At 32.1% G+C, this 27,295-nt stretch overlaps 3 protein-coding genes across 10 annotated transcripts in view; 1 reads left to right on the forward strand and 2 right to left on the reverse strand.

The window, feature by feature from the left end:
* Positions 1 to 158: 158 nt before the first annotated feature.
* On the forward strand, positions 159 to 26,160 carry LOC126777658 (ras-related protein Rab-9B). Of its 6 annotated transcripts, XM_050500789.1 has the most exons (6): positions 159 to 277; positions 358 to 632; positions 2,673 to 2,873; positions 3,979 to 4,121; positions 5,479 to 5,635; positions 26,056 to 26,160. In XM_050500789.1, coding segments are annotated over exons 1-5 (759 nt in total). In that variant the 5' UTR covers positions 159 to 276; the 3' UTR covers positions 5,618 to 5,635; positions 26,056 to 26,160. The 6 variants fall into 6 exon arrangements, with proteins under 6 accessions (XP_050356746.1, XP_050356780.1, XP_050356738.1 ...); XM_050500823.1 differs by lacking the exon at positions 26,056 to 26,160 and having other exon boundaries at positions 349 to 632; positions 5,479 to 6,946; XM_050500781.1 differs by lacking the exon at positions 26,056 to 26,160 and having other exon boundaries at positions 5,479 to 6,946.
* On the reverse strand, positions 13,077 to 20,675 carry LOC126777525 (retinol dehydrogenase 14-like). The gene is made up of 5 exons (XM_050500574.1): positions 20,247 to 20,675; positions 19,811 to 20,046; positions 18,524 to 18,760; positions 17,213 to 17,285; positions 13,077 to 15,103 (listed from the first exon to the last, which is right to left on the reverse strand). The coding sequence occupies exons 1-5, from the start codon at positions 20,529 to 20,531 to the stop codon at positions 14,927 to 14,929; spliced, it is 1,008 nt and encodes a 335-aa protein (XP_050356531.1). The 5' UTR covers positions 20,532 to 20,675; the 3' UTR covers positions 13,077 to 14,926.
* The window catches only part of LOC126777047 (serine/arginine repetitive matrix protein 2), an 84,736-nt gene continuing 78,989 nt past the window's right edge, over positions 21,549 to 27,295 (reverse strand). For 2 of the 3 annotated variants that reach the window (XM_050499900.1, XM_050499909.1), the window contains exons 9-11: positions 26,041 to 26,219; positions 25,660 to 25,786; positions 21,549 to 25,177 (exon numbers count right to left, since the gene is read on the reverse strand). In XM_050499900.1, the coding sequence (XP_050355857.1) occupies positions 23,967 to 25,177; positions 25,660 to 25,786; positions 26,041 to 26,219 (1,517 nt within the window). In that variant the 3' untranslated portion in view covers positions 21,549 to 23,966. The remainder of the gene's footprint in view (positions 25,178 to 25,659; positions 25,787 to 26,040; positions 26,220 to 27,295) is intronic. The other variant, XM_050499917.1, reaches the window with a different exon arrangement.

Consider the following 27,295-nt stretch of genomic DNA (forward strand, 5'->3'; position numbering starts at 1 on the left):
TCGCAATAGCAGAACGTATTAATGATATAAATCCACTAACATAATTTAGTATTTTTTATCATTAAATGTCAATACAGTCAACGTCAAAAATTTCACAATTTCTTTATATATTTTATCTGTGACATTGTTAAAAGTTTATAATTTGATTACAACCAGCTGTGCTGTTGTGTGAATTTGATTACTTACAAGTTTATTTTACTTTTCTATTACATTATAAATTATAGTGACGTATTTCGTGTACAGATTTAATATAGTTATCGTTGTTATATATTGGTCAGTGTTACAATAAAATCGAAATTGATAAAAATATTTCTGAGTTATACTTATGTCGAGTCATTAATTAAATAGATTTTACAGTGACTCAAGGTTGTACTAATAAAAGAAGCAGAGCTTGTGACTATTATGAGAATTACAAACACATAATGGTTGAGGACAATGATCAAAGTTACGGAAGAACGGCAAATAAAAATGTACTATTGAAAATAGTAATTCTAGGAGATGGTGGTGTGGGCAAGTCGTGTTTGATGAGTAGGTTTATATCGAACCACTTCGACGACCACAACTTTCACACGATAGGCGTCGAGTTTATGAACAAAACGATAGATGTCAATGGAAAACAGTATACACTACAGGTATTTTTTTTAAATATTATATTTAACTTGACATAAAAAATAATGTACAAGGGAATACTTGTAATTATTACTTAAACTGTACAAACTGGCTTTACTGTCAATAATGAATATATATATAAGATATTTTATTTACTACTGAACTCTCTTTTAAGAGTTTAAGCGGCAAATGTTTTTAATGTTATAGGAGAAAAAGAAAAACATTTGAATCTTTTCTAGAAAATGTTATCTATTACTTAACTCACCTTGGATTTTTAGATAACGTGATGTAATTACAATAATAATGCAACTTAAATATGTAACTTCAAAATTGAATATAATTGTCTTGAATGATAATTTCATCCATGCATTCTACAAACTTTAAAGGTTCAATGCTGGACAAAGGCCTTCCTTATTGGGTACCACTCCTGACCAGCTGCTGTGCTCTGACTTGGTGGCTTCTAGCCTCTTCTCTATGTCTATGTATCAGTCTATTTAATCCTATGGATTCATTTGTTCTTTATATATCCTTTATATAGTCATGGTCTCCGTTCGAAGCCTTTACTTCCACATTGCTTATTTATTTCTTCAAATGTCATCGATTAGTTTGCCACTTTAACATGCTAATTCCGTAAGATATGTTCGTTCTTTTCATTCATCTATGCATTTTTATTGCTATGAATAATGTCACATAGTGAAATGACAAACAATGCTTTTCTCATATTATATTGAGTGACCTTGAGTTTGCGATCGAGGCTGACGGTCAAGGATGATAAGTCACAACAGAGATCGACATTTCAACATTAGTATATTAAATGTATTCATTTCTCAAATCCATCTTGGTTGGAGATGGATTTTACGGGTGGCCTCTTTTTCAATGTTTGTCTTATGCAACTGCATTACTTGTCCCACGTAAATATTTTCGACGAAAACATCGAGAACATCTCAATCAAAAATTACATGTTGTGCGATGAATGTTAACTAATTTATGTTTATTTTTATTTGAATGCATCTTTTACTGCAATATTGAAAAATTTTGGGAATATCACATCCGTTGACTAAAAACTCTACAATTGGATGGGTTTTTTGTAATACCAACATACACGTAAACAACTAAATGTATCTACAGTCAATCTGCCTTCGCTGCAGAGACATCAGTTTCAACCAAGCCTCATGACTTGGTTATATAACTTGTTGTATGGATGTGGTTATAGGTACTACAGATTTTTTGGAAACCTGCTTGTTTAGGAGACAGGAAACCACACATCTGGAGTGGGCTTGAAGCTTTCAAAGATGGGTCAAATCCATTTGATACTTACTTTGTAATATGAATGTACTATGTTATTTTTACATACTCGTACATAGACTACATAAATTTTCAAAAATTTTAACATTTTGTTTGCTTATGTACTAATGTAATAATGTTATCTCTCAATTACATTAAACTAATTATGATTACAGTATTTAAGAACTTGTTTTATGTTAATCATTAACACATTAAGCTGAATATTAATGGCTTAATTAATATAATTAAATTATTATGTGATCCTTTTTTTGGTAATTGAAGGTCTTTATTTATTGCCAATGTAATCAATTAATTGTATAAAAGTAGCTCATAAACATCTTCTCGGAAAGAGTTCAATTTCTTCATAAGGCAAAGGATTTGCGATATGAAAGGTTTTTTCTTAATATTTCACATTCGACTTTATGTTTTCTTTTGTTGCCAAACATGAGATAAATTATATAATATTTTATTTGTAACGAAGAATCCAACAAATTCTGCTACATTATCATACATAATACCTATTTAAATTATAAATATAAAAATATTTATAATAATGGCTACCTACAGTAGTCTAAAAAAAGATTTTGTCTTGATTATGGTAACTCGCAAAAAAAACCATACTAATTTGAAAAAGGCAGATATTTTTAAAATCACAGGCAGACAATGCAATTTTATTTATTTGTATAGAAACAAATTTACAATAATATATTATTTAACCAATAATATATTGACTAATGTTTATTTAAAATGCATATGATAATAATATTTACAATTTTCAGATATGGGACACAGCAGGTCAGGAACGTTTTAAATCTTTAAGGACACCATTCTATAGAGGGACGGATATCTGCATACTGGCATATGCTATAGACGATAGAAGTTCCTTTAACAATATTAAGACATGGTTAAATGAGTTCCTACATTATGCTGGTGTTAAAAATGGAATTGAAAAGTTTCCTTTTATCGTTGTTGGGAACAAGGTACATCAAAATTGTATGATTTTTTCACCAAGTTATCATAAATGCATCCATAAATATCGGAAACAAAAATCCGTATCACACTTGCATTCTATTCTGAAAGTCGTTGTTAAAATACATATGCAGATTAAACCAATATATATATATATATATATTATATTATATATATTATATATATATATTATATATATATTATATAATGTATATATATGTATATATTAATTTATAATTAAAATATATAGAATATATTAAGAAATAACGGTATATTTTATATCATGTTATCACAACTCACAGTATAATAGCAATCCAAGTTAAATTTATTTGAAAATATCTTTTAACTCAAAGAAGTTTTTATATTGTTACAATAGATAATGAAGACAATGACAATAAACATATTAAAGAGGCATTAGTTTGACTTAGCAGAGATAAAGGCATTCAAATGATTAATTATATTATGTTGATTACATTAAACTGCCAGTTACGTATATATTTACAGTTATATTGCAGTGTGATGTTTTATTATTATAAAAGGAAAATAGAATGTTCATTTTCAATGGAAATAGTCTTGATTGTTTTAATTATTATTATTTTTAATATTTCTTTACAGTTTTTTTTTTTTTTTTAATATGATTGCGATTTTTTAATGTTTTCTAGGGCAACACTGAATTTTCATGTGCTAAATTTGTGTTTATAATTCATTTCGTCCTTAACGGTGAAGGAAAACATCATGAGGAAACCTTTTTTTCTCCACGCTGGTAAAACGCATTACGCCTTTGCCTTACGGGAATAGAGGGGGTTATGTGCGATTCGCCGGTGTCCAGTGCCGAGTGCGCTCCTAACATCGAAATACCCACTAAAAAAACTAGCGGTAGCCTTACCGTTTTAACGAGGAGCGCCACGTTATCGCCCGCGCATACCGTGGCGCTCTGACGGACGGCCCCCCCATGAGGGCCTCCATTCTTTAGGGAGGATTACCAGAGAACCGAGAAACCCCCTAGTCCCGGTATATATAATCCCCAGTCCTAGTATTGTCCAATTTTATTGACTTGTATGTGGCCCTTGTGAAAAGTGTACTTATTTTTTAATTTATTTTGTATTTTTATTTTAGTCAGACGTATCCTCAAAGGATAGAGAGGTATCTTATGATCAGTTGAAACATTGGTGCGATGAAAATAAAATATCAACATACTTAGAAACCTCTGCTAAGACAGACAGCAATGTCGTTGAAGCTTTCTCGCTTGCTGTACAGAGGTAATTTGCTGAATTGAATTATTTATTTACTATGCTTTTTATTTGGTCGAAAAAGCCGAGATGGCCTAGTGGTTAGAACGCGTGAATCTTTACCGATGATCGTGGGTTCAAACCCGGGCAAGCACCACTGAATTTTCATGTGCTTAATTTGTGTTTATAATTCATCTCGTTCTTGACGGTGAAGGAAAACATCGTGAGGAAACCTGCATGTGTCTAATTTCATTGAAATTAGGCCACATGTGTATTCTACCAACTCACATTGTAGCAGCGTGATGGAATAACCTCCAAACCTCCTCAAAAGGGAGAGGAGGCCTTGACCCAGCAGTGGGACATTAACAGGCTGTTACTGTATGCATTTTATTTATGCTGTTAATTTACTGCATTTTTATTGTCGATGAGGAGACAATAAAGTGAATTTCGAGATTTATTAAGTGTGAACATATGACAGTGATATTTTTGAAGCAGACAGGAGTAATGTAGTTGGCAATATTAAATTCCTGCTTCGGTAAGCACGTAAAGCTGTTGTTGCTTTTGAACTTTACTCTCTTATGGGACATCTATACGACACCACACATGGTGTCCGTCAGATGTCCCATAAGATAAGAGTGAGAGAATATAGTACTTGTGCGTACACTAGCAATATAATATCTCAGAGATATAGAGATATCGTTATCATTTAAAAATTTATAAATTTATTAGCGGACTCGGCAGAGATCGTCCTGCCATAGAGACATTTTTTACTTTTGGTGACCTACCGACAGCAGTGCCTACCGGGTCCAATTGTGTTTTCAAACCATCCAGGAACCCATTGAAATATACACACTCTATCACTGGTGGTAGAGCTTTGTGCAAGCTCGTCTGGGTAGGGACCACCCACTCATCAGATATTCTACCGCAAAACAGCAGTACTTAGTATTATTGTGTTCCGGTTTGAAGGGTGAGTGAGCCAGTGTAATTACAGGCACAAGGGACATAACATCTCAGTTCCCAAGGTTGGTGGCGCATTGGCGATGTAAGCGATGGTTAACATTTCATACAATGCCTATGTCTATGAGCGTTGGTGACCACTTAATATCAGGTGGCCCATATGCTCGTCCGCCTTCCTATTCTATAACAAAAAAAAAACACATCAAATTTATCCAAATTGGTCCAGCCGTTTAGGAGTGAGGTGACAAACACACGTACAGAAGAATAATATATATTAAGATATATCTTCCAAAATTCACGCTGATGGTATTTCGCTAGTATTCTTTCACAGGTATTTCCTTCGAAAAAGTTTCGTTTGTACTATGAATATAAAGTATAATTGTTTTGAATAAAAATAATGATACAATTTGAAATATATATTTATTTGCAGATGGGCAGATTTAGAACAGAAAGCTGAAAAGGAACTCAGGATGTTCCACCATCCAGATACTGTGACACTCCACGGTTCAAGCGCTGTGTCCAGCTTCCGAGCTACTTGCTGTTCTCGGTTCACTTCTTATGAATCATAAACGATTACCCTATGAAAGGTAATTTTCCTCAATTCGGAACTTGAATGAAATGTAGCTGATATTTGATTTTCAATTTAGTTCGATGTTTCATCATAAATAACATAATATGACAATTTTTTTTAACTATATTTAATTAATAAAACATTAAAATGTACGAAATACCACGCGAGTACTCAACGCGCCATTATAGCTGTGATGTCATAATGTTAAATTTTTAAAATGACACGAAATATCTGTCATTGAATTGCAAATTTGACATTTTGACGTGATAGGCCAGTACGTCATCAGTATATAAATCTCAATTTCGTATTAAGTATATTATGTACTGTAAATTATTATAAAAAAATATCAAATGCCTAATTTTTTTTTTTTTTCAAAATTATAACAAATTTGATCTTTCTTACATAAGTTAATAATGAAAGCTTTAATATTTAATTTCAAATGTAACGTATCGTATAATCTGTAATGTTTGTCACGAATGGTTAACCACAATAAACTAGACGTGTAAATGATATTGTTAGTCAGAGAAGCATAATATTTACTTGTTTTGTTATTATTTTAATGTATATTGTACAGAATTAACAATGTATACAGATATTCAAATGCCTAGGTGTTGCAACTTGGGGACATACCCCTGGTACTTATTTTCAAGGGGTCTTAGTTATTGCAAAAGTTGTATGATGTACGATGGGTTATCAATTTTATTAAAATATATCTATTATTCTCAAACTGGCTTTGAAACATAAAGAGGAAAGATTTTATCCCAGCTGTGGGAGTGGGAAGCTGTTACTTTTATATCTAGGTTTGTCAATCGATGCCCGTAGGAATCAGAGGCCATATTGGGGCGTTTTTTATAAATACACAATTGATATATTATTGTTTTAATATTATAAAGTTCTTATTTCTATAATTTACGAATGTAAGTATTAATAAAATAGCAAAATAGCCATATGTTTTGTTTTATAAATGTTATTTTATAATATTTTCGCTAGGAGCGAAGTTGATTGTTTCGAAGATGTAATCAAAATTGAGACCGTTGATGGTACTTATCTCGAAAAATGCATTTAACTTATCAAAATAATAATCATCCGTCCTTTAGTCATCGATTATGCAAAGACATGTTGATAATATATATCAATACATATCTCGGACTCGTTCAACTGACATATTACGTGTAAATCAAAATAGTTTTTATATTAAAATATTAAATTACAGATTAAAAATCGTGATCAGTATTGTTGTATTGCGATTGACAGCTGTCAAAGTTTTAAAAAATATGCAAAATTAAAAACAAATATGACGATTTTTGTTGTAAAAAGGTAGAACTAGTAGTTTAAATAAAAAAAAAAAACTTAAATGTCTATGATAATGTCTCGAGTAGATTTTAATATATGAAATGCACTGTAGTATATAATGTGTAATTTTTTAGAAATAGTTTGCACATTATAAATAGATGTTATTATATTTAAATGTATTTATTTGTAACTCAGTATGTATGTGAAATTTCTAAGGCTAGTATTTTTTTATTTATAATATATTTTACGTTTATGCTTCATTGTTGTAAGGCATTAATTAATTAATTGGTAGTAACTTATTTTTTTTTCTACATTACATTTATAATTAAAATATAATGACGTGAGATAAAATGAAATGGAATAAGTAAAATTAAATAAAAATCGTGATGACTCTTAGGATGTATTTTTTAAATTAAAATTAATACGACTACTTTTTAAATGAAAGAAGGTAAAAAAAGTTTTTATATATATTCAGTAATAAATTATATTAGTTCCAATTTTTTGCACACAAATTCGACAACACTTAAGCTATTGCTATCTCTTTCTCTGTTGTTTATCGTTAAAGCAAAAAAGCGTGTCTTTTAGTCCTAACGATGGATTTTGATTCATTGTTTGTGAGCAACGGAATCAGAGCCGTAATAATTTTTTTTATAGTTACTAGTAGTTCTTGACTGCTACTAGGAATAATGTTGTAGGTAGCCCCGCATAGAATGGGGGTGGTATGCAAACCTGTCCCAATTTTTTGTTTTTTTTTTAAACGCTAGAAAAACGCATTATGCGTTTCCTCCGGGGAACAGTGGGGAGTATGTGGACTCGCGCGTGTCCTAGGCGCCAAATGCGCCCAAACATCGGAACACCCACTAAAAAACCAGCGGTACCCTTTCCGTCTTAACGACGAGCACCACGGGATCGCTTGCGCATGCGACCGTGAAAATGCAAACCAGTCCCTGGCGTAAGGTTAGGGAGGCGTCATATTCATAAAATATAAAACATAATATATAGGTGTGGGAACTAAAAGCAAGGGAAAACGCATAAATGGGAAAAAAACTAGAATATCAAATTTATTTAATAATCATTGACTTTTATATATTCTTAATGAAACATTCCCATCAAAGTTATATTATCTTTGAAAATTTAAATATAAATGAATGCGCTTCTATGCATTTGATTTAATTAAAACATATTAACAATTGTTGATTTAAAGATTTCTGGCATGCCATCAAAGTATGTACAGTAAATATGGCGCGAGTTATATCGTTGAAATTTTTACAAAAAAAAATGGCCGTCATCAATTGCGTAATCGGCTGCCATCGACCAATAACCATTCAAATTAGTTAATCTGACTTTGACCAGCGTCCCTAAAATTAGAATTTAGTTTCGTTCACCATAGAATCTCAATCTGACCATTCCATAAATAATGTCCAATTTAAATATTCGGTTGTGATTTTTATTATACAAATAACAAAAAAAAAATATTGTCATATAGTGATGAAAGGCTAAGCTATTATGCAAAATAATAATTACAAGTCTGACAATTGATTAATTAATCGCTTAAAACTAAAATCTAGTTTAATATTTTATAGATCGATCAGTTAAAAACATTTTGTGATTTATAGTATACAAAATATTTGTAAAGTTTCAAAACCTGGGGCCGAATTCTACTAATTTATAACGATTACGATACGTTCCCGATTCAATTTTGAATCATCTGTATTAATTCGAATCGGAATCGAACCGATACTATATAACCGAACTTATACCGTTGTGTCAAAATCAAACGTAATTGTTAACTTTTATGGCAACAGTCGATGATTAAATTAAAGAATAGGAAAACGGAAAAACGGCAACGATCACGCTTCGATACGATTGCGATAAAGTGACAATTTATTAGTAGAATTGGTCCCCAGATAGTAAATTAAAAAAGAAATGTATACTACCTCATTTTGATCATTCCGTAGCAATATAGTAATACTCTTTGGTATTGTTTCTAATGATTCGAATAGCCAAAGATTGTCTAATGTTATTATCAACTTCTTAATACAGTGCAACCTTAATATAACGTACATCAATATAACGACTTCCTCGATTTAACAAATTCTTCATAATCTCCTTGAATTGTCCATAATAGTCAATGTAAAATATCCCTTTACATAACCTCTTTATAACGAATTTTCAACTATCAAGAAAGAGTATATATACCTCTAACGAATTTTGTCAACCCAAAACCTTTATATAGTTTCCACCAATGTATGACTCTTAATCTAATAATTACGTAATGTTGAGGTGAATAAACTTATTTTTTACCTCTTTATAAGGAATTTTAGACCAACCTAACCTCAACATAACGAACCTCAGTTCAACGAACTACTTGATATAACGAATATTTAATATTTCCCTTCCGATTCGTTATATCGAGGTTGCACTGTATTTATACTAATTATTTTCATTTTTAATTTATATCTATGATTATATGATATGATTAAAAGAATATATTAATTGTTGAGATTGTTTTAAAATATCAAATGTCAGCGTTTAAATAAAACATGTTTTATGAGACAATTAAATTAATATAATAATTACGACGGGCCGGTTGGCGTGGTTGGCAGATACTTGCCTTTCACGCCGAAGGTTGTAGGTTTGATTCTCACCCAGGACAGACATTTGTGTGCCTGAACATGTCTGTTTGTCCTGAGTCTGGGTGTAATTATTAGGTCCTTACATATGAAATTGGCGTTTTGTATGGGAGGAATATAAAGTCAATTTTTTTTTTGTAAAATATATTTAATTAATTAAAGTATGCACCGTTGTTATCTATGCACTTTTGCCATCTTATAGGTAGTTCATTGATCCCTTTACTAAAAAAACCATGGGAGCGAGAATCAATAAACGCTTTGAAGGCGGTTTGGTCTGCCGCATCGGAGTTGAATTTTTTTTCTTGTAAGAAGTTGTCCAAATTCCGGAAAAAATGGTAATCTGTTGGAGCAAGGTCCGGGGAGTACGGTGGATGTCGTAGACATTCAAATTGTAACTCATCTAACTAAGTGGTTGTTTGTTGTGCAGTGTGTGGTCTTGCGTTGTCGTGAAGCAGCAGTGGTCTAGAGCGATTGACCAATCTCGGTTGTTTAACAGCTAGTTCTTCCTTCATGGTTTGCAGTTGCTGACAATAGATGTCTGCCGTAATCGTTTGGCCAGATTTTAGAAAGCTGTAGTGAACGACACCGGCGCTAGTCCACCAAACACACAAGTAACTTTTTCTGAGACAATTTTCGTTTAGGGCAGGATTTGGCTGGGTTCAGCCATTGTGACGAGCGCTTCCGATTATCGTACAGTATCCACTTTTCATCACAAGTAATGATTCGATTTAAAATCCCTTCATTATTGTGTCGGTTAAGCAAAGTAATACAGCAGTCGACGCGTGTTTGCAAGTTCGATTCACTCAATTCATGAGGTACCCATCGTTCAAGTTTTTTTACTTTCCCGATATGCTTCAAGTAGCTATCTTTGAAGTGTTTTGTGATGGATTCGTTTTCGATGATCGGATTCTTCCACAATAGCCTTTTATTCTTCATTTTCCACTTTGGTCTCCGGTCGTCCATGGGGTTGGTTCTGAAGGTCGATCTGTTGTTTCTGCAGCACTGTTGCCACGGTAGAACTCGTACTCGTAAATATACCGATATTTCTTGTTTTCCATTGTGCGGTAATAAGCGAAGCCAAAAAAAAATAAGGAGGAAAAAACAAATGAATGACTGTTTTCAAAACTCAAATGTACCAGCTAAAGGAATTTATAAATTTGAATTTGGAATTCATAACCAAAGAGGAGATATTTCAGATCAAAGTGGTCAGTACGACAAATAGCTAATTTCATATGTAAAGACCTAATATCTATATAAATGTATTTACAAAAGAAAAGTAGTATATCAGTTGTCTGGTTTCCATAGTACAAGCTCTGCTTAGTTTGGTATCAGATGGCCGTGTGTGAATGATGTCCCAGGATATTCATATTATTATAATTCCAAGTATACGTATACTTAAGATGAACAATTTCTCATGAATGTTCGAGATAAGATTGCATTATCTATATATGTATTTATATTTGTAAGATAGCACATGTGAGAATAAATTATATTAAATAATTTATTATTAGAATGTCTTGTTTGTATTTTGTCGTAGACGATATTGATATATTATTATTATGCTAATATTTCACTAAGTGCCTAGCTTCGTAGTTACCGTAATATTAAAAACGCACAGTCTTGTATTTAAAAATACAGGTCTAATTTGTGTGATCATAGACGTAGCTTTCTAGCTGCTAGGATATTGGGCACAGACTAAATAAAGAAAAACAAATTTCACATAAACTGTAATTTGTAAAAACTTTAAATCGATGAGATATTTTTCTATTTAATTAGATATTTTTGTTGCATTCGAGAAATCCGAACAATTATATAACATGATCACATATCAAAAATTGTTAACCCATGTTTCTATGAAATGAAAACCATTTTCAATTTAAGAAATTAAGAAAGAAAAATTGTAATATCTTCAAAATGTATGTTATGTAGTTATGTGTAAATTATTTTGTACACAATATCTAAACTAATTTGAATATTAAATATATTTTGTTCTCTTTTTAATGCTTACCGTTAGAAAGGGTCACAAGATAGTCATGTTTTGTTTCACTTTACTTGTGCAGGCCCGACTGGATTATTACTATTTATTGTACGGCCTTGATATTGATGTGTTCCGGTTTGAAGGTCAAGTGAAACACTATTTACTAAAACTTAAATGGCATTGACGGTGTAAGCAGTGGTATTTATTTTTCACAGTGCCATTGTCTATGACCTAAGATGTTTATTTACCATTTTATAGCTAATCTGCCTTCATAAAATAAATTACAAGATCATTATCATCATCATCACCCTTTTCGCGTCCACTGCTGGACATAGGTCTCTCCAATGGCACGCCACTGAGCTCGATTTTCAGCTCTTAATCTCCAACCGCTGCCAGCCACCTTGCGTATATCGTCAGTCCACCTAGCTGGAGGGCGTCCTACGCTACGTTTACCAAGGCGTGGTCTCCACTCCAGAACGCGTCTACTCCAACGGTCGTCGGTTCTGCGACATATGTGTCCAGCCCACTGCCACTTCAGCTTACTAATCCTTTGGGATATGTCGATAACCTTGGTTCTCTGTCGGATCACCACATTTGGGATTCGATCCTTCAGAGAAACTCCGAGCATAGCCCTCTCCATAGCTCGCTCAGCGACCTTAAAATGGTGGACCAAACGCACTGTCAGTGTCCACGTCTCGGCTCCGTAGGTCATAACCGGCAAGACGCACTCGTTGAAGACTTTTGTCTTCAAAAATTGCGGTATTCTAGTATTCGGTATATTGACGAAATTACAAGATAATAATTTAGTTTAGAGATTGTGTACATAAGAAGTTTATTTTTGTTCATTCCATTGGTGTCATGTAATGTATAACTAAAGTAATCATTTATTTATATAATAAACAAGTTGATTTTGAAGTTATATGTTGCAATTATTATTCTTATCAGGCAGCAGTAAGTAAGCAGATAATTCCACAGTAAATAATAATCAATAGTATTAAATAAAATACCTTAAATTTGTGAATTGCACCGTTTTGTATTATAGAAATGTAAGAAGGACATGTTATTTTTTTTTAAATATGCTTAGACTGTAAGCTTAAAATATTTATAAGCTGTGATTTAAATAGATACCTTCTAAGGGATCAAAATAAAAGTAAGAAAATAAATGTGATTTTTTTTATTTCACTAATAATACCTTTCCTAATTTATCTTTTATTCCTCTCTCCTCCGGATATTATAAAGTGTAGGATGTAGTGCTGTTATTTTTTCAAAATTATTGGTATTAAAAAAAAAAATAGAAATAAATTCAATAATAGAAGTGCATAACTGCGCAGGATTATTTTCTATATGTCAAAAGCTATTTTTTTAAAAAGCCCCGCCTCTAAAGTCAAGTCCAGCAGTTTCTGGGAACATACTGTGCATTTCTGTGGCTCTAGTACAATCTTACGTGCTTCGGACAGAAAAATATACTTATATATTTGACAAAGTCTTTTTATATAGGCAATTATAAGTTTTTGAGTTTATTATTTTTTTGGATAAAAAATGAAACAACAGAACAAAAATTACCCGAATATATTTATTAATTAATTCAACAAAAATTATAACCTATACATCTTTGGAATTCTACTTCTACCCGCCAAATATGTTTAAAAGATTCAATATTTTTCATGAGTATATGATTAAATTATATGTATATTTTGGAGTCGATTCTGTTGTACACTACACAGAGTCGTCTCTAGCCCATATAGCGCCCGTATCCTAGCGCCTTCTAGTAAGCCCGCGGTCAAAAAGAAATAAGTACAAATGTTAATATGTCTTTATAAATGTTATTTTCTTCTTTCATACTAACTCAGTCAACTGATCGGTCATTTTGGATGGAGAGTCAAATTTTTTTTCTACGATTTCAATTTTTTAACATTGACATAACATTTATACAGACATGTTAACATGGAAACGTTTCGGCTTGATAGGCTGTTTATCAAACACCTTATAGTTACAACAGTGAACGGAGATTCGGGTGCAAATGGTGGAATATCAAACGATGTATGGTAACAATAAAGTGTCCCACATCTGTCAAATTTCTTCATTCTAATTTCGACCTCATATAAAACAGACAAGCGTTCAATATCAATTGGGATACATTTGACAGATTCAGGAAACTTGATGTTAGGCCTTTGTACACGGATAACAACATAATTAAACATTTTTGAGCTATTTTTACGCGGGGTTGAGTTATAACGCCCAGCGCCATAACACGGGCGAAAGTTTATTGAAAGTCCGAGGCCGGCCGCCGACGCCCCTAACACCGCACACCCTGCACTATAGGTAAAGACGCCTTAGGATACTACACAACCCTATGGCATTTTGCGGCGGCAACATTGGCCTCAAGATACCATAGTTTCAAACTTCTCATCACTCATGTTTCAACGAATATATCTAATGGAAGAATTAATTTATACCAGGATCACTAAGGTAATTTTATTACAATTTTAAATTTTACTATTAATGTATTTAATTATTTTTTATAGGAGTCTTCTTGCACCTTGAAATTTAGAATCCTCTTTTACCACTTAACCTTTACTAGGACGACATTTTAGTATGTCTCTAGTGTGGACATCAAAATCTTTAGACTAATCAAATTAGCTTAATATAAAAATAATAATGAACAACAGAATAAAAACCAATATTTAACATTTGTATATGATATGACTAATATACATACATATATTTAAATTGGAACATTAACCTTTTAAAATTACACCAATCAGCCAGTCTTATTCAAACATATGGCAACAATGAATATATAGTTTTTTCAATAAGTATTTAATTAAAGTGCGAATATTATAATCAAAAAATTACATAAGTACATTATATTTTTCACACGTTCATAAAATGTTTACTGGTATTTTTTTTATTTAGCTGTTAGACAATCATATGGCGTTCCGATAATGGTAGGTAAGTAATAAAGTAATTATTGATAGGTAACTAAATATTTGAGAAATAAAGATCATTTAACATATAATTATTAAACAGTCAAGGAATTCTACTTAAAACTAAATATATAAAGAACCATGATATGTAACAAAATTATTATGCGATAATTATATTATAGATAAGCACTCTACTTGATAATTATTTAAATTTTTTTTAGAAATATTTTTATCTGTGCGTCATTACTTAAAAAAAACGCGCCGAGTACAGAGGAATCGAAAAAAAATTAACAATTAAAAATCTTATTGAATATTCATAAGCATCTAGTAGAGACCCAATTGTCAAATTATAAAAATTTAGTATTGCAATCATTGGAATAAATAAACTAAACAGATTAAAGTTAATAATTTACTTAAAATAATATAAATTTAGTCAATCATATCATCAAATCAGAGTACGCATTAAAATTATCCGGTTAATTCTTTAGCGGCTTCCTCGCTTCGACCATTTCCTCGCTGATCTCCCAAAGTTTTGTTTCTTCTTCCTTGTTGAAGGCATAGTTGGAAGTGTATTCGGCGCAGTCCCGGTAAAACTTACCAGTATTGCCTTCAATGCTGTAGTCGCTGGCACAATACACCACAGTTTCTGCGCCCTAAAATTTTTTTTATTTGTAAAGCGAGCACAGATTATCTCGCTACGGTCTTTGGGAGACAGGCGACATTTTTTTTTTATTTTTTTTATAGGATTTTATATATTGGCATATGTAATTATATATCTAGTTGATTTTTGTTGAATTGATAATGGATTGTTACTATTTCAGTGAGATCTATAGTAAATATTATTTAATAGATTATATCAGCTAAATAGAGACATATTACATTACATAATACAAGTGTGTACAAATTTTATTCTAAGAACATACACACGTACACGAAACCTTGAAATCACATTGTAGTTTATTTGCTTTGTATAATGAATGAATAAAATATAAATGTTTTAAGCCATTTTAATGTTGCCTGACATCACCGACATAACGACATATATTTATTTCTTTTCAAAATTAACATATTTTTTTTATGATAAAATTATCTTTATTTGCCATTTAAGGAAATTCGATTATAAAGTATCTGAAATCTTAATTTTCACCATAGTAACTATGTGTAAATTTAAACTTCTGACGGTGGCAAGGTCGACTTTTTTATTAACATCCTAATAAAAGTATAAGCTGTAACTACACTGGCTCACTTAGGGTCCGTTCACACAGACCGGCTCGGAGAGGAGAGCAGATTTTTATCACGTTGGAAACAGTGTTTTGAGTGATTGTAGTAAAGTTTATTTTTGCATTTGCACCTTTTTTGTCATTAAAAATGCCTGAACGCGCTTCGTGTGAAGTAATAAAAGGAGCCGACCGGCTCCGCTTGCGTGCTCTTTCTCGCTCGCACCCGCTTTCAGATCTCTTCCAGCCGGTCGATGTGAAATAGTTGGCGGCTCCGCTCCGGCCAATTCCAAGCGTATACGACCCGGTCTGTGTGAAAAGAAAAAAGCAGGCCGATGCTCTCCGAGCCGGTCTGTGTGAACGGACCCTTACGCTTCAAACTCGAACACAGCAATATTAGTTACCGTTTGGCGGTAGAATAATTGGGGAATGTGTGACACACAGACCTGCACAAAGACCTACCACCGGCAAAAGTAATACTATAAAGTCGGAACTAATAATCGCATTTATAAAATACATACGACTCTCACACTATGCCGATTCTAATTATATAACCAATTGTTTGTCAATTTCCATAATATGTTTCCATGTTGTAAATCGTTCGCATTATAATCGAAGGAAATTATTTTTATTATTTAGTTGTATATACATTTTAAAGTAAGTTACGCTTAATTGCCAAACGCCAATGTTATACGTTACGTCCGTTGCCTAAAAGAAGAATAAAAATAAATTATTTGTAGACGCGAACAAGTAAGACTTTCTAGATTCCGCTTCAAGCGATTGCGATCGCTCGAAGCGTACGCAGTAACGTACTTTATGTCTGTGTTGCAATAACGATGCTAAAATTAGCGTAATAAATACTGTGCTTTCATAACAACGAACATTATGCTTCGTTAAGGTGCTTTTAATGTATATGGTGACCATAAGCACGGAATAAATTAGTATGTTGGAAAATGAATTAAATATGTTAAACAGATTCTTTATATAGTTTTATGTTATAGGTATTATTTATGATTGTTAAAATAAGATAAATAAATAGCTTCTTGATATATTATTAAATTTTACTTGGTAGTAGGATTCTGTGCAAGCCCCTTTATGTAATTACCACGGCCACTTAACATATTTTATCGCGAGCCGCAATACTTTGGGTTGTGTTCCGGTTTGAAGAGTAAGCGAGCCAGTGTAAGTCATAAGGAAAATCGTAATCCCCAAACTTGGTGGACAATTGGCGATGTGATTTTTCAATAGTTCTTACAGCGCCAATGTCTATGGGCAGTGATTATCACTTACTATGACATGACTCATTTGACAGTCCGCCAACGTATTTGTAAAAAAAATATCTTATTATTATAAAAAAAAAAATCAGGCTTATCTCAGTTAGCATGTAGACACCAGTTCACATCTCGGGTTAGACGGTGACAATGTAATTATTTCCTAATCGACGAGATAAGGCTCACGAATAAAGTAACATTTATGGTCACCCTACTACATCTTACGCAAGGGCAAAGTATCGAAGTTGCTAATGATATTAACAACTCAACTTACCTGTTTAGCTGACCTCATAAAGAAGAATGCAACAGGAGCCATCAATATGTAATGGTACCATCTTACGAAGTTTCTGGAACAAAGAAAATCTGCATTAAATTTCAAACATTACATTTAATTACATTATTCAAGTGAGCTCTTACAGGCACTTTTGTATCGTAAGTATTTACTCTATGGTCAAAGGGTCGTAAATAATCGTCACCCATTATCTAAAGGAACTTGAAAACCCAACGTAATTAACATCACAAATGTACTTTAAAACTCATTATTCGTTACATTATAAAAAATTCACAATATAATACGCTTTTTCCTTTAATTTAAGGGACGGATTATTTTTTGTGCCCAGAGCTCCATATCTTAAAATACGCTACTGAAAAGAACCGTCAAGAAACTTAAGTTAGTTGTAGTTATAAAAATATATCATAATGTTAGTTATTTGTGTTTAAGCTTAATACAGAATCAATCTATCGCAGATAAGAATAACGTGCATCTGATATTGTGACACAGATAAAATTGTACTCGAGTGTTCCATATGACCGCTAATTGAATAATATTTCATAATAGTAATTATGTACTTAAGTAAACGATATGATTTTTAATTAATATCCTGGGACATTTTTCACACACGGCCATCTGATCCCAAATTAAGCTTGTACAAAGCTTGTGCTATGGAAACCAGACAACTGATATACTACATACATATACTACTTTTCTTTTGTAAATACATAACTCAGGACTCAGGACAAACAGACATGTTCATGCACACAAATGTCTGTCCTGGGTGGGAATCGAACCCACAACCTTCGGCGTGAAAAGGCAAGTATCTACCAACCACGCCAAACGGCTCGTCAAACGGCTCGTCTAAATAGTATTCTATTTAAAAATATAATTTTTTATAATAATAATTTTCTAAGCCTCGGATCGTATCTGATCATAAAAAAAATTGAAATTCATAGTAACAAATGAAGTTTGGGATGTTTCCTATATTTCCCGTGCTTTGGAAAGCGCTTTCTCAGTCGCTCTTCATTTGCTTCTATGAAAACATCTATTTTTAACGAACTTACATACACATTAAAAAAATATATATGGAGAGGCGTTAAATATTTTAATTTCTTAACTTTTCCTGTCATGGTCATACAATTATTAATGTCGAGTTCCCGGTGAATTAATATCTAACGAAGCAATAAGGCAGACGTGAACACTTAGCAAGAGTTCACATATTTGTATGTCATATTAATTTCGGCCTTGTGAGGTGTGGGTCACACGTGTTGAGTACCATGTGTTCTTCGTATAATCAAAATTTTTGTTTACCTGAATAAGTTAGTATAGCAGAATCCAGGGCAGCATGCATTGACATCAACTCCTTCACTCCTCAGCTTGGCGGCCAAACCACGTGCGAAATAAACATTCATCAGCTTAGAGTTACAATAGCCAGGATTGTGACGGAAACTCTTGCCTTTCTTTGCCTCTTCGATTTCAGCTCTTATATTCAAGTCACCAAAGTCCAATTTTCCCTTTTCATGTAATGTTGATGACACCATGACAACTCTAAAAATGTTTTAATTTACAATGGGGCTATTTATTATTATTATGATCATTAGTAATTGAATCCGTGAATATGGATACAGACCAAAATCTTTTAACTACTAAATGTACAATGTATAATACTTAAAAAAAAAAACAATTTAAATGAAATTTAATAATTTAAATTAAAAGGAACTGGTATAGATATGAAATATGGATACAGAACTTTTTTGTCTAATGGATATCCGGCATATCACCATTATACTTTATTGTTACAATACAAAAAATACTTAAGACTAAGAAATAGCTCATTTGTGCAACGGTCTTATGTCTCCATCGCCTTTTTATACAAACAACAAGATATATAAATAAAGTTATAAACATAACTTAAGATTTGTTTTTATTCAATTCATTATTAAATAAGATTGGTCAAACAAGTTTTTTATTACGCTGGAAAAACAGTGTAACAACCCCATATGTGAGGCTTGCCACAACATCGGAGTTTCCACTAAAAAACCAACAGAACCCTTTCTATCTTAACGAGGAGCGCAATGGGATAGCTTGCGCATGCTACCGTGATGCTCACTATCAATATAACACTTCACACCACTTCAAGGAATTCAGTGATTGTTTGTCATGTTTTCCTTAAGTGACTTCCTTATTCGGTTGATTATTGGGATTTTCTTTTAAGGAATTATCAGAAACAGCCTAGAGTTAGTGAGTTGACATATCATGGGCAGTTGGCTAGTCTTATTGAAACATATAAATAGATATTATATAACATGGCTAATATCACTCATATATCATAATGTTTTCTGTACTTTGATAAATTTAATTATTCAATTAAGTGAACTATTTTTACTTAACCCCAAAAACATTTTTTTATATTTAAATTTGAAATTATTATTCAATTCAAAAGAACAAAGAAACTGCATTGTACTATTTTTAACTGTTAAAGATACAACAATCTATATTATTATATTGTTGCCAGTGAATTTATATTTATACCTTTTCATATATACAGTGAATTATATACTTGTGAATGTGACAATGATTTTTATAAATAAATTTTACCTGCTTGGTGATGCTTTCTTCAATAAATCAATAAGTAAGTTTGTAAGATAGAAATGCCCCAAATGATTGACCCCTATGTGTATCTCAAAACCTTCTTTTGTTTTTAGATCCTGTTTTAAGGGAACTGAGACACCAGCATTGTTAATTAGAACATCTATTTTGTAGAAACCAGCCTTAACTACTTCAACAAACTTCTCAATCGATTCAAAAGATGCAAGGTCTAATTGCATAGGAATCTAAAAACAAATATTTAATAGTTATATTAAGATTATATGCGTAATTTTTCACACAAGAAAAGTATCATTTATTAACAATACTTTGTCATTGCTTTTTGTTGCCTATATTGACTTTTCAATGACAAAGAAGCCCTTATTAAATGTGTCGATAAATAAATTTATTAAATATAATAATTTAAAAATATTGTTTCTATACTTACCAGTTCGCCTCCTGTGGGTTGTTCTTTTCTTATTTCAGCGATTGCCTGTTTTGCCTTATCGATATCTCTACAAGCAAAAATAACTCGCGCCTTCCTCTTAACTAGAGCTTTCGCTGTTTCCAGGCCTATCCCGCTGTTTGCTCCAGTAATAAGGAAAGTTTTACCTCTCAAGCAAGTATTGCTTGTACATTTAGCCCAACTTCTTGATCTCCACTTACGTATTAAACCTAATGCAACTACGACGGAAATAGGCACAGCTGTGTAAATAGCGTACGATGAAACCATTTTAGATCAAATATGAATTAGAATATTTTTAAAAATACACTTATTAGAAACGAGTGCACGTTAGTTTCGTAACTAGAGTGAAATAAAAATAAAAATTACGTTTTCCGCTCTTCGGACAGAATCCAATGGAAACATTTGTGTAAATGTCAAACTAATGTCAAAGTCAAAGGTCAGAATTTCGTTCTGAAATTCTCCCAAGAACTTCTTTATGTATATAGCTTTTGTTTTTCATCAAATTTCTGGTCATCCTTTTCTATCTTGCCTTGATTTGCCAATAATGATATTAATCTAAAAAAACATTATCTGATTATTGAGCGGTAATTAACAAGACAATTCCCGTCCTATATTATTCAGGTATATTACAATATAAAAACTGCATTATTACGCAAACACATTAATGGAATTGAACAGTTTTATATCTTTGGTATTATAAATATGGTCACCTTTTACGGAATATTTGAAGTTTCATCTACCACTCTGCTCCTCTGTGGAGATATGCGGTTCCCGAATATTATTCGATACACGATCACACTTATCATGTATTCCTTCAGAACGTGATATTAAAATTAGAAATTAGTCAAGTCAACAGTAATTTCATTGTGCTCAATCAAGGCGGACCCTTTGAATACGCGATTTTCAGTTAAGATTTACATGTTTTATACTTTTAAACTTCAGTTCATACGCTACACTATATAAATAAATAGAGATTATTGATTTTTTTCTGATAAAAAGAAATAAATAAAAAATATTATATAAATTTAATTGTTTTGCTTTTAAAATTCACCTTAAATTTAAAATGTGTACGTTATATAATTATACGCTTGGCTTGCCGTAAATAAAATTTTAATATGAGATAGTTTTCATAAAAAATGTCCTAGTTCAGCCATTGGAACATGATTGAGAACCAAATCGAAAAACATAAAACTAAATATTATTCTTTTATCTTTATTAAATACTATTTCTTTACAAATATAAAGGTGTTTTTTATTTCATAATAAGTTTAAATAAAACAATATATAGCCGCACTGTTTATTTGAAATACATCATAGGGACAACTAGATAAAAAATTTATATAATACCAGACTATGAAACACAAATGATATGGTAACAGTATGAATATATCAATATATGAAATATCTTTTCACGAGGCAATTAATTATAGACATTATAAATAAGTACAGTAAGAGTTTAAATTGTCTAAAATATTTATTATCATTACATTAATGGAATGTTAAAAGAGGTTTATTTTTAACAAAACCTTTTTCTTACAACATCGTTGACAGTAAGAGTGTAACCACATTGGGACAAGGACTGTGGCATGCTTCACAGCCCATCTTGGATGCCGTAATAAGTATCCGAATATTAATTTTGTTTAGAATACATCCATAAATAATACAGAGAAGTACTTTTTTTTCTCTGTCTTCGAACACCGCCCGCCACCGGTTCAAGCGAGGCCTGGCTATGCCCTTGGCTAATAGACAATTTAATAGTAGAGAAATATTTAAATATCTTTTTTATAGCTATTTAGTCATATTGTAAACTTTAAAAATAAAGCCCTAATGTACAATGTGCCACACATAATTATTCATAAACAGCGATAGCTTATAATATGAATTTAGGCGAGGCACGAAGGACCTATATTGTTAGCTCGGTCCAATATTTGTTTATCTAGCATAGCCACACATTAGAACACAGATTGTATAACTTCACATATTTGTTTTTTTTTATCTATACTAAATATGCGTATAAAGAACTCATTTTGTAAATTGAACACTTCAATAATATGACAACAATAACAATATCTGAAATATAACAACATAAAAGGTTAAACATTAAACCATCTAAAAAGATTTAAATATACAATATGAGTTTGCTATGATATAAAAACTATTAATATATCGAATGCATTACTACGCATAAATATTAAGGATTTAAATAGTCTTTGTTTTGCTTAAATGCATGTTGTATATATTTTTTAATTTATAACAAATTATTAAATACTAATTATTGTTAACAAATGCAGTAAATGTTAATAAAGCAGCATTTTACAGACCTCATAAGTATATTTTTAGCATTTCATCTCATTTATCTGCCAACTATAACATTATGTTATCTAAAATTCGTTATTAAATCATTTTTTTTTCAAATCTAGTTCAGGGAATAACTTTTAAAAAGGTATTTCTTAAATTTTAAGCACACATTAATAGTTAATAAGTTATAAGTAGGTTGGCACTATTAATCAAGACTGTAGCAGTACGTCGTTACGCACATAGCAACAAGAACACACACGCCACGCATGCCGCAAACGATGACGTCATATATTGCGGCAGTGCGTAACGAGGTATTGCTACAAGACTATAATAACGTTCATTTGTGCTGCATTTTTACATTTTTATTCTTTTTAATCTGTAAATGTTAATATCAAATGACGTGTGGATCATAATATTATTAATGATTATTATATTTGAATGCTTTAACATACATACCATATAGCAGTCTGTAATTCTTTATCAGGTCTTATAATGAGTGCAACAGTCATCCATTTTAGGTATTTATTCTATTTTCCATATTACTCTTATAATTTGTTGCATAATATATAAGTATTAAAATTAGTTTAATTAATAAAATGATATTTTTTGAAATGGTAATTTTTTTATAAAATAAAATATAATGAAATTTTTCACTTAAATGCGTAGTAAGTATAGAAGAAATTGTTTGTTTTATTTTCAAACGTAACTATAAAAGCTTATAAGCTTTGTATAAAATTTTAATCTATTTATATTTGAAAAACTTTAGTTCTGCTTTTTTTTAATATTCTTATAAAGTATTGTCAAATTTTAAAACGATGTGTTATTAATAATTCCAATCATTTAGCAAAAATTAAAAACAATTATGTAGAATTTGCATTCCACCTTTTTTCACAGCAAATTCTCCTCTTTACTCTAACACAATTGTAAATTTTCTAAGCAACAACAAGAAATGTGACGATATACATAATATATACGATAAATTTATAACAAATAATATATATTTAACTAATCTCCAAGCTATTTCAAAGGCAATATTTTATTTCTCTAATAATTACACTATTAATATATATTTATTAAGAAATTATTCAATAATATTTGTCTTTAATAAACCCGCGTTTAATTTACAAATTAGTTTTGTATCATATTTTTCCTAATACGTGATAAAACCAGGAGGCTCACACGCTTCCTATATTATATAGTTAAGAAAATTGTATTTAATAAATATATAAAGAGAACATTCAACATCAATCCACATACGAGATTCATTAAACGTAGACGAGAAGAGCAGCAAAAATCTTAGACAATTTCTCATAAGAATACAGCTTTGAGCGATGTTATTCTTCTTATAAAAATCCAGCGGAAATATATACAATACCCTCGTTACCGAATGGGTAAAATTTAAGGATCACATCGGTGTCGACAGCTGATGTTTGGAACGGTCGACGCCGACGTCCACCGTGACCACCTTCCCATCTACAGGAGTACTGTCCGTATCACTATCGGGCATGATCACGCACACAAACGACTTGCCACTGGTCGCGTTCCGAGGGTATATCGTCATCGGTATGAATCTATCGCTCGTGCCGTCCACATATGCAGCCAACCTCGAATATACCTCAGGGAAATGGTTTTTCAGAACCACGCCTCTACTTTCCAGCTCATTTATTATATTTTTAAAACATATTTCTCTAAACTTGTGCGCCGTCGCCGCATTCTTCTCGCCGGCGTTCGTCAGCTTCGATGTTAGGATGAGAGTTTCTCGGTCTTCGGGCGTGCCTTTACTATCTCTCCTGTTTCGCTTACGGTTTTGTTCCTGTATCGCCGAGGATACGGACTTGCTGAGACGTAATTTGGCGCACCTCGACACCATCTGTCTTTCCCATTTAACGGCACCTTTCGTTGGCACTTCGCTGATAATGCAAACAGCTACGTATAATATAACTCTTGTTTCAGGGTTGTATGCCTTACACAATTTTACCACTTCGGTATACAATTCTGCGCCCATTTCGTTAGGTTGAAGAGACGTCCATTTCACAAACTCCGGCTCGCTCAAATACTGGTAGCCATGGATGGTAAACTTTTCCGCTGCTTCGGGACTGGTGAAGAAGATCTTCACGACTCCCCTTCCTTGTGCTAAATATCCTTTATGAGCTATTGTACTGATTTGATGCAAGGAATTGACATCTTCCTTTGCCGCTGAAATTATCTGCCTGCACAGCGTGCTCGCTCGCGAATGTAGACAAACTTTTCTGTGCTTCTCCCAATGAGCTCGTCTGCATTCCTTGGAGCAGTACATCGTTGTGCAATTGTGGCAGGTTTTGTAATGTCTTTTGGCATCAGCGTGAGGTGCGCGGGAGGAACATTTTGAATATTTGCATTTAACTAAACCTTCGTCGGTACTATTTTCGGTTTGTAAGGAAGCGAGGGAGGTTTTGGAGTCGTGATGGGTAAGATGGTGATCAGATCGCAGTGCTCCAGCATCGAGGCTCGTGCGGCGGTCTAGGGAAGCGCTGTGATGGGCGAATGGCTCACTTCTCCTTCGAGAATGTTCGCCCTGAGCCGATCTCGAACGTCTGGATTCTTGCATCGTAACCGGAACATCAACTGTATCCATCCCTGCAAATTCGATAAATTAATAACATAAAATATGTATATTATTATTCCATAACTTCAAAGACTCAGGACCATTTTTGCAAATAAACATAAATCGTGAAATCAGTCAATATGCTACACGACAAAACAGCATGCTTCGGGGACTATATACATTCTAATCTATTACAGGGAATCATGCAAAATCAACAGCGATGACGTAGACATTTTGAAGAAAAGGTATTTTACAAAATAGGGTTCCCAAAAGTCATGTAAAATGAGATTGGAAGAAATTGTGACAAATATTTGGACAAAGGACGAAAATGGTCAAAATTATTGAAATACCTTATTTCCGCTATACATCCATGTAGTTGCGTGATTTTTGTTTCATTTTAACCGACTGTCTAGAAAGCGCAAGGCATAATAGTCACATAGAGGACAAAAAATGCGTGTTAAGGTAAGAAAAATATAAAAAATTGGAACGGCTTTGACTTACATATCGTTCCTACCTGCTCGATCGTGGTCGGGACTTGGGTCTGTGTAGGAGCTGGGTCCCTCGCTGGGTGTGCTGATGAAGCGGGAGGCTGGGGATATGCTGCTGTGCCCACTACTGGCTAACTGTTCATACCGCGGACTCTGGAATAGTTGGGAGATAGGAAATACCGAATAAATTTACATCGTTTGTTTTTTTTTTATGTTCTTACTTATGCCTTTAATAATATTAAGTAAGTTTTATTGAACTATCCCCGTAGATTTGCAAATATGAAGTCCAATTAAGTTGCATTTATTAAGAATTATTCGCAAGTTATATATTATGATGATTGTCATTTTTCGATAACTTTATTTAACTATTGAGTTGGTGACGTCTGCATTTTGAAAATTATATATACCTTTCCACCTAACAGGTAGTAAGGACTCGCTGATTTCCTTGGACTTGGTTGAGGAGTCGGTATCCTTGTTGGTTGAGAAGGGAGGCCAAGAAGAGAGTCCAAAACGTCTTCAAGAGTCGTGGATCCCGGGGAAGGCCTGGTTATACCGAGGTTTAAGGAACGCTGGGAATCTTGCCAGTCTGTAATCATGGAATATATCAGTTACGGCAAGGTAGGTTTAGTTCTTATCTTTCCATTTTTAATTATTTTATTTCAAGATATTATATGAACTTGGACTCTATCAGTATTGTTTAAATTTTAATAACGAAAGATATACTTAAAAGAGGGTTGTTTAAATATAATTTTAATGATTTAGGGTAAAAGAAAAAAGTTTAAAAAATTTTGAAATTAAAGAAATGGCTATACTAAAAACTAAAATATTTTAACTTAATTTTAAATATAACTGTAGTAAGCGTTAAATGTAAAAAGACTGTAACAGGTGCAGTAAAACAGGACAATGTGATTTTTTCTAATTTCAAATAGTAATATACTTAATTACTTACCATGGTTGCTTTTTTTCATTTTTTCCATTTTTTATCGAACACCTTTTTAAATAAAATAGCTACGGTATCATTAAGTCATCCCTAAGTTTACTCTACACTACCATAAAAAACGAGCACTTATAAAAAAAAACCGAAACCTTCACAGAAATAAAAATAAAACAAAAAAAATTAAATAAAACTGAATATATTTAATAATCATTAAAAGTAATGTATAACTTAAAAGGTACATACAATGATTTAAAATGTAATGGAGACATACACGAATCTTTAACGGTCACAAATGATTGAAAATTTATCGAGATTCTATATATTTTATATATCTATGTCTACGTATTAATTTACATTTATAGGTACTATTAAAAGTTGATGATTGTGTAGAGAGCTAATGAATTAAAATGATAACTAGTTGTATATTGAAAATGGCGCAAGATGTTTTCCATTTACCACATATATTTTTCTAGTACAAGAAATTCATAACCAGAGGCACAGACTATCTAAAGACTTTGTCACAGATAAAAAATATATTGATTTTCGTAAATTAAGACTATAAGTTTATCGTTGATTAAATTATAATCGGGGCGTATTTTTCGGATTTATTTTTCGGCTGTGCGAATTTTGTACGCGAAACGTTAATTTCTAACCTAATCAGAACCTGTATAATTTACTCAGGGATTTTAAGTCCCAAATATAAATTACGAGGTGATTTAAGTAGA

This window comes from Nymphalis io, chromosome 2, assembly GCF_905147045.1.
Source record: "Nymphalis io chromosome 2, ilAglIoxx1.1, whole genome shotgun sequence".
Classification (NCBI taxonomy): Eukaryota; Metazoa; Arthropoda; class Insecta; order Lepidoptera; family Nymphalidae; genus Nymphalis; species Nymphalis io.

Coding starts and splice junctions, on each gene's coding strand:
- LOC126777658 (XM_050500789.1), top strand. Junction 633..2,672: donor GAAAACAGTATACACTACAG/GTATTTTTTTTA, acceptor TACAATTTTCAG/ATATGGGACACAGCAGGTCA. Junction 2,874..3,978: donor TTATCGTTGTTGGGAACAAG/GTACATCAAAAT, acceptor TTTTTATTTTAG/TCAGACGTATCCTCAAAGGA.
- LOC126777525 (XM_050500574.1), bottom strand. CDS start 20,531: ATGGTTTCATCGTACGCTATTTACACAGCTGTGCCTATTTCCGTCGTA. Junction 20,047..20,246: donor AACCCACAGGAGGCGAACTG/GTAAGTATAGAA, acceptor ATTTGTTTTTAG/ATTCCTATGCAATTAGACCT. Junction 17,286..18,523: donor TGCTATACTAACTTATTCAG/GTAAACAAAAAT, acceptor TCTTTGTTCCAG/AAACTTCGTAAGATGGTACC.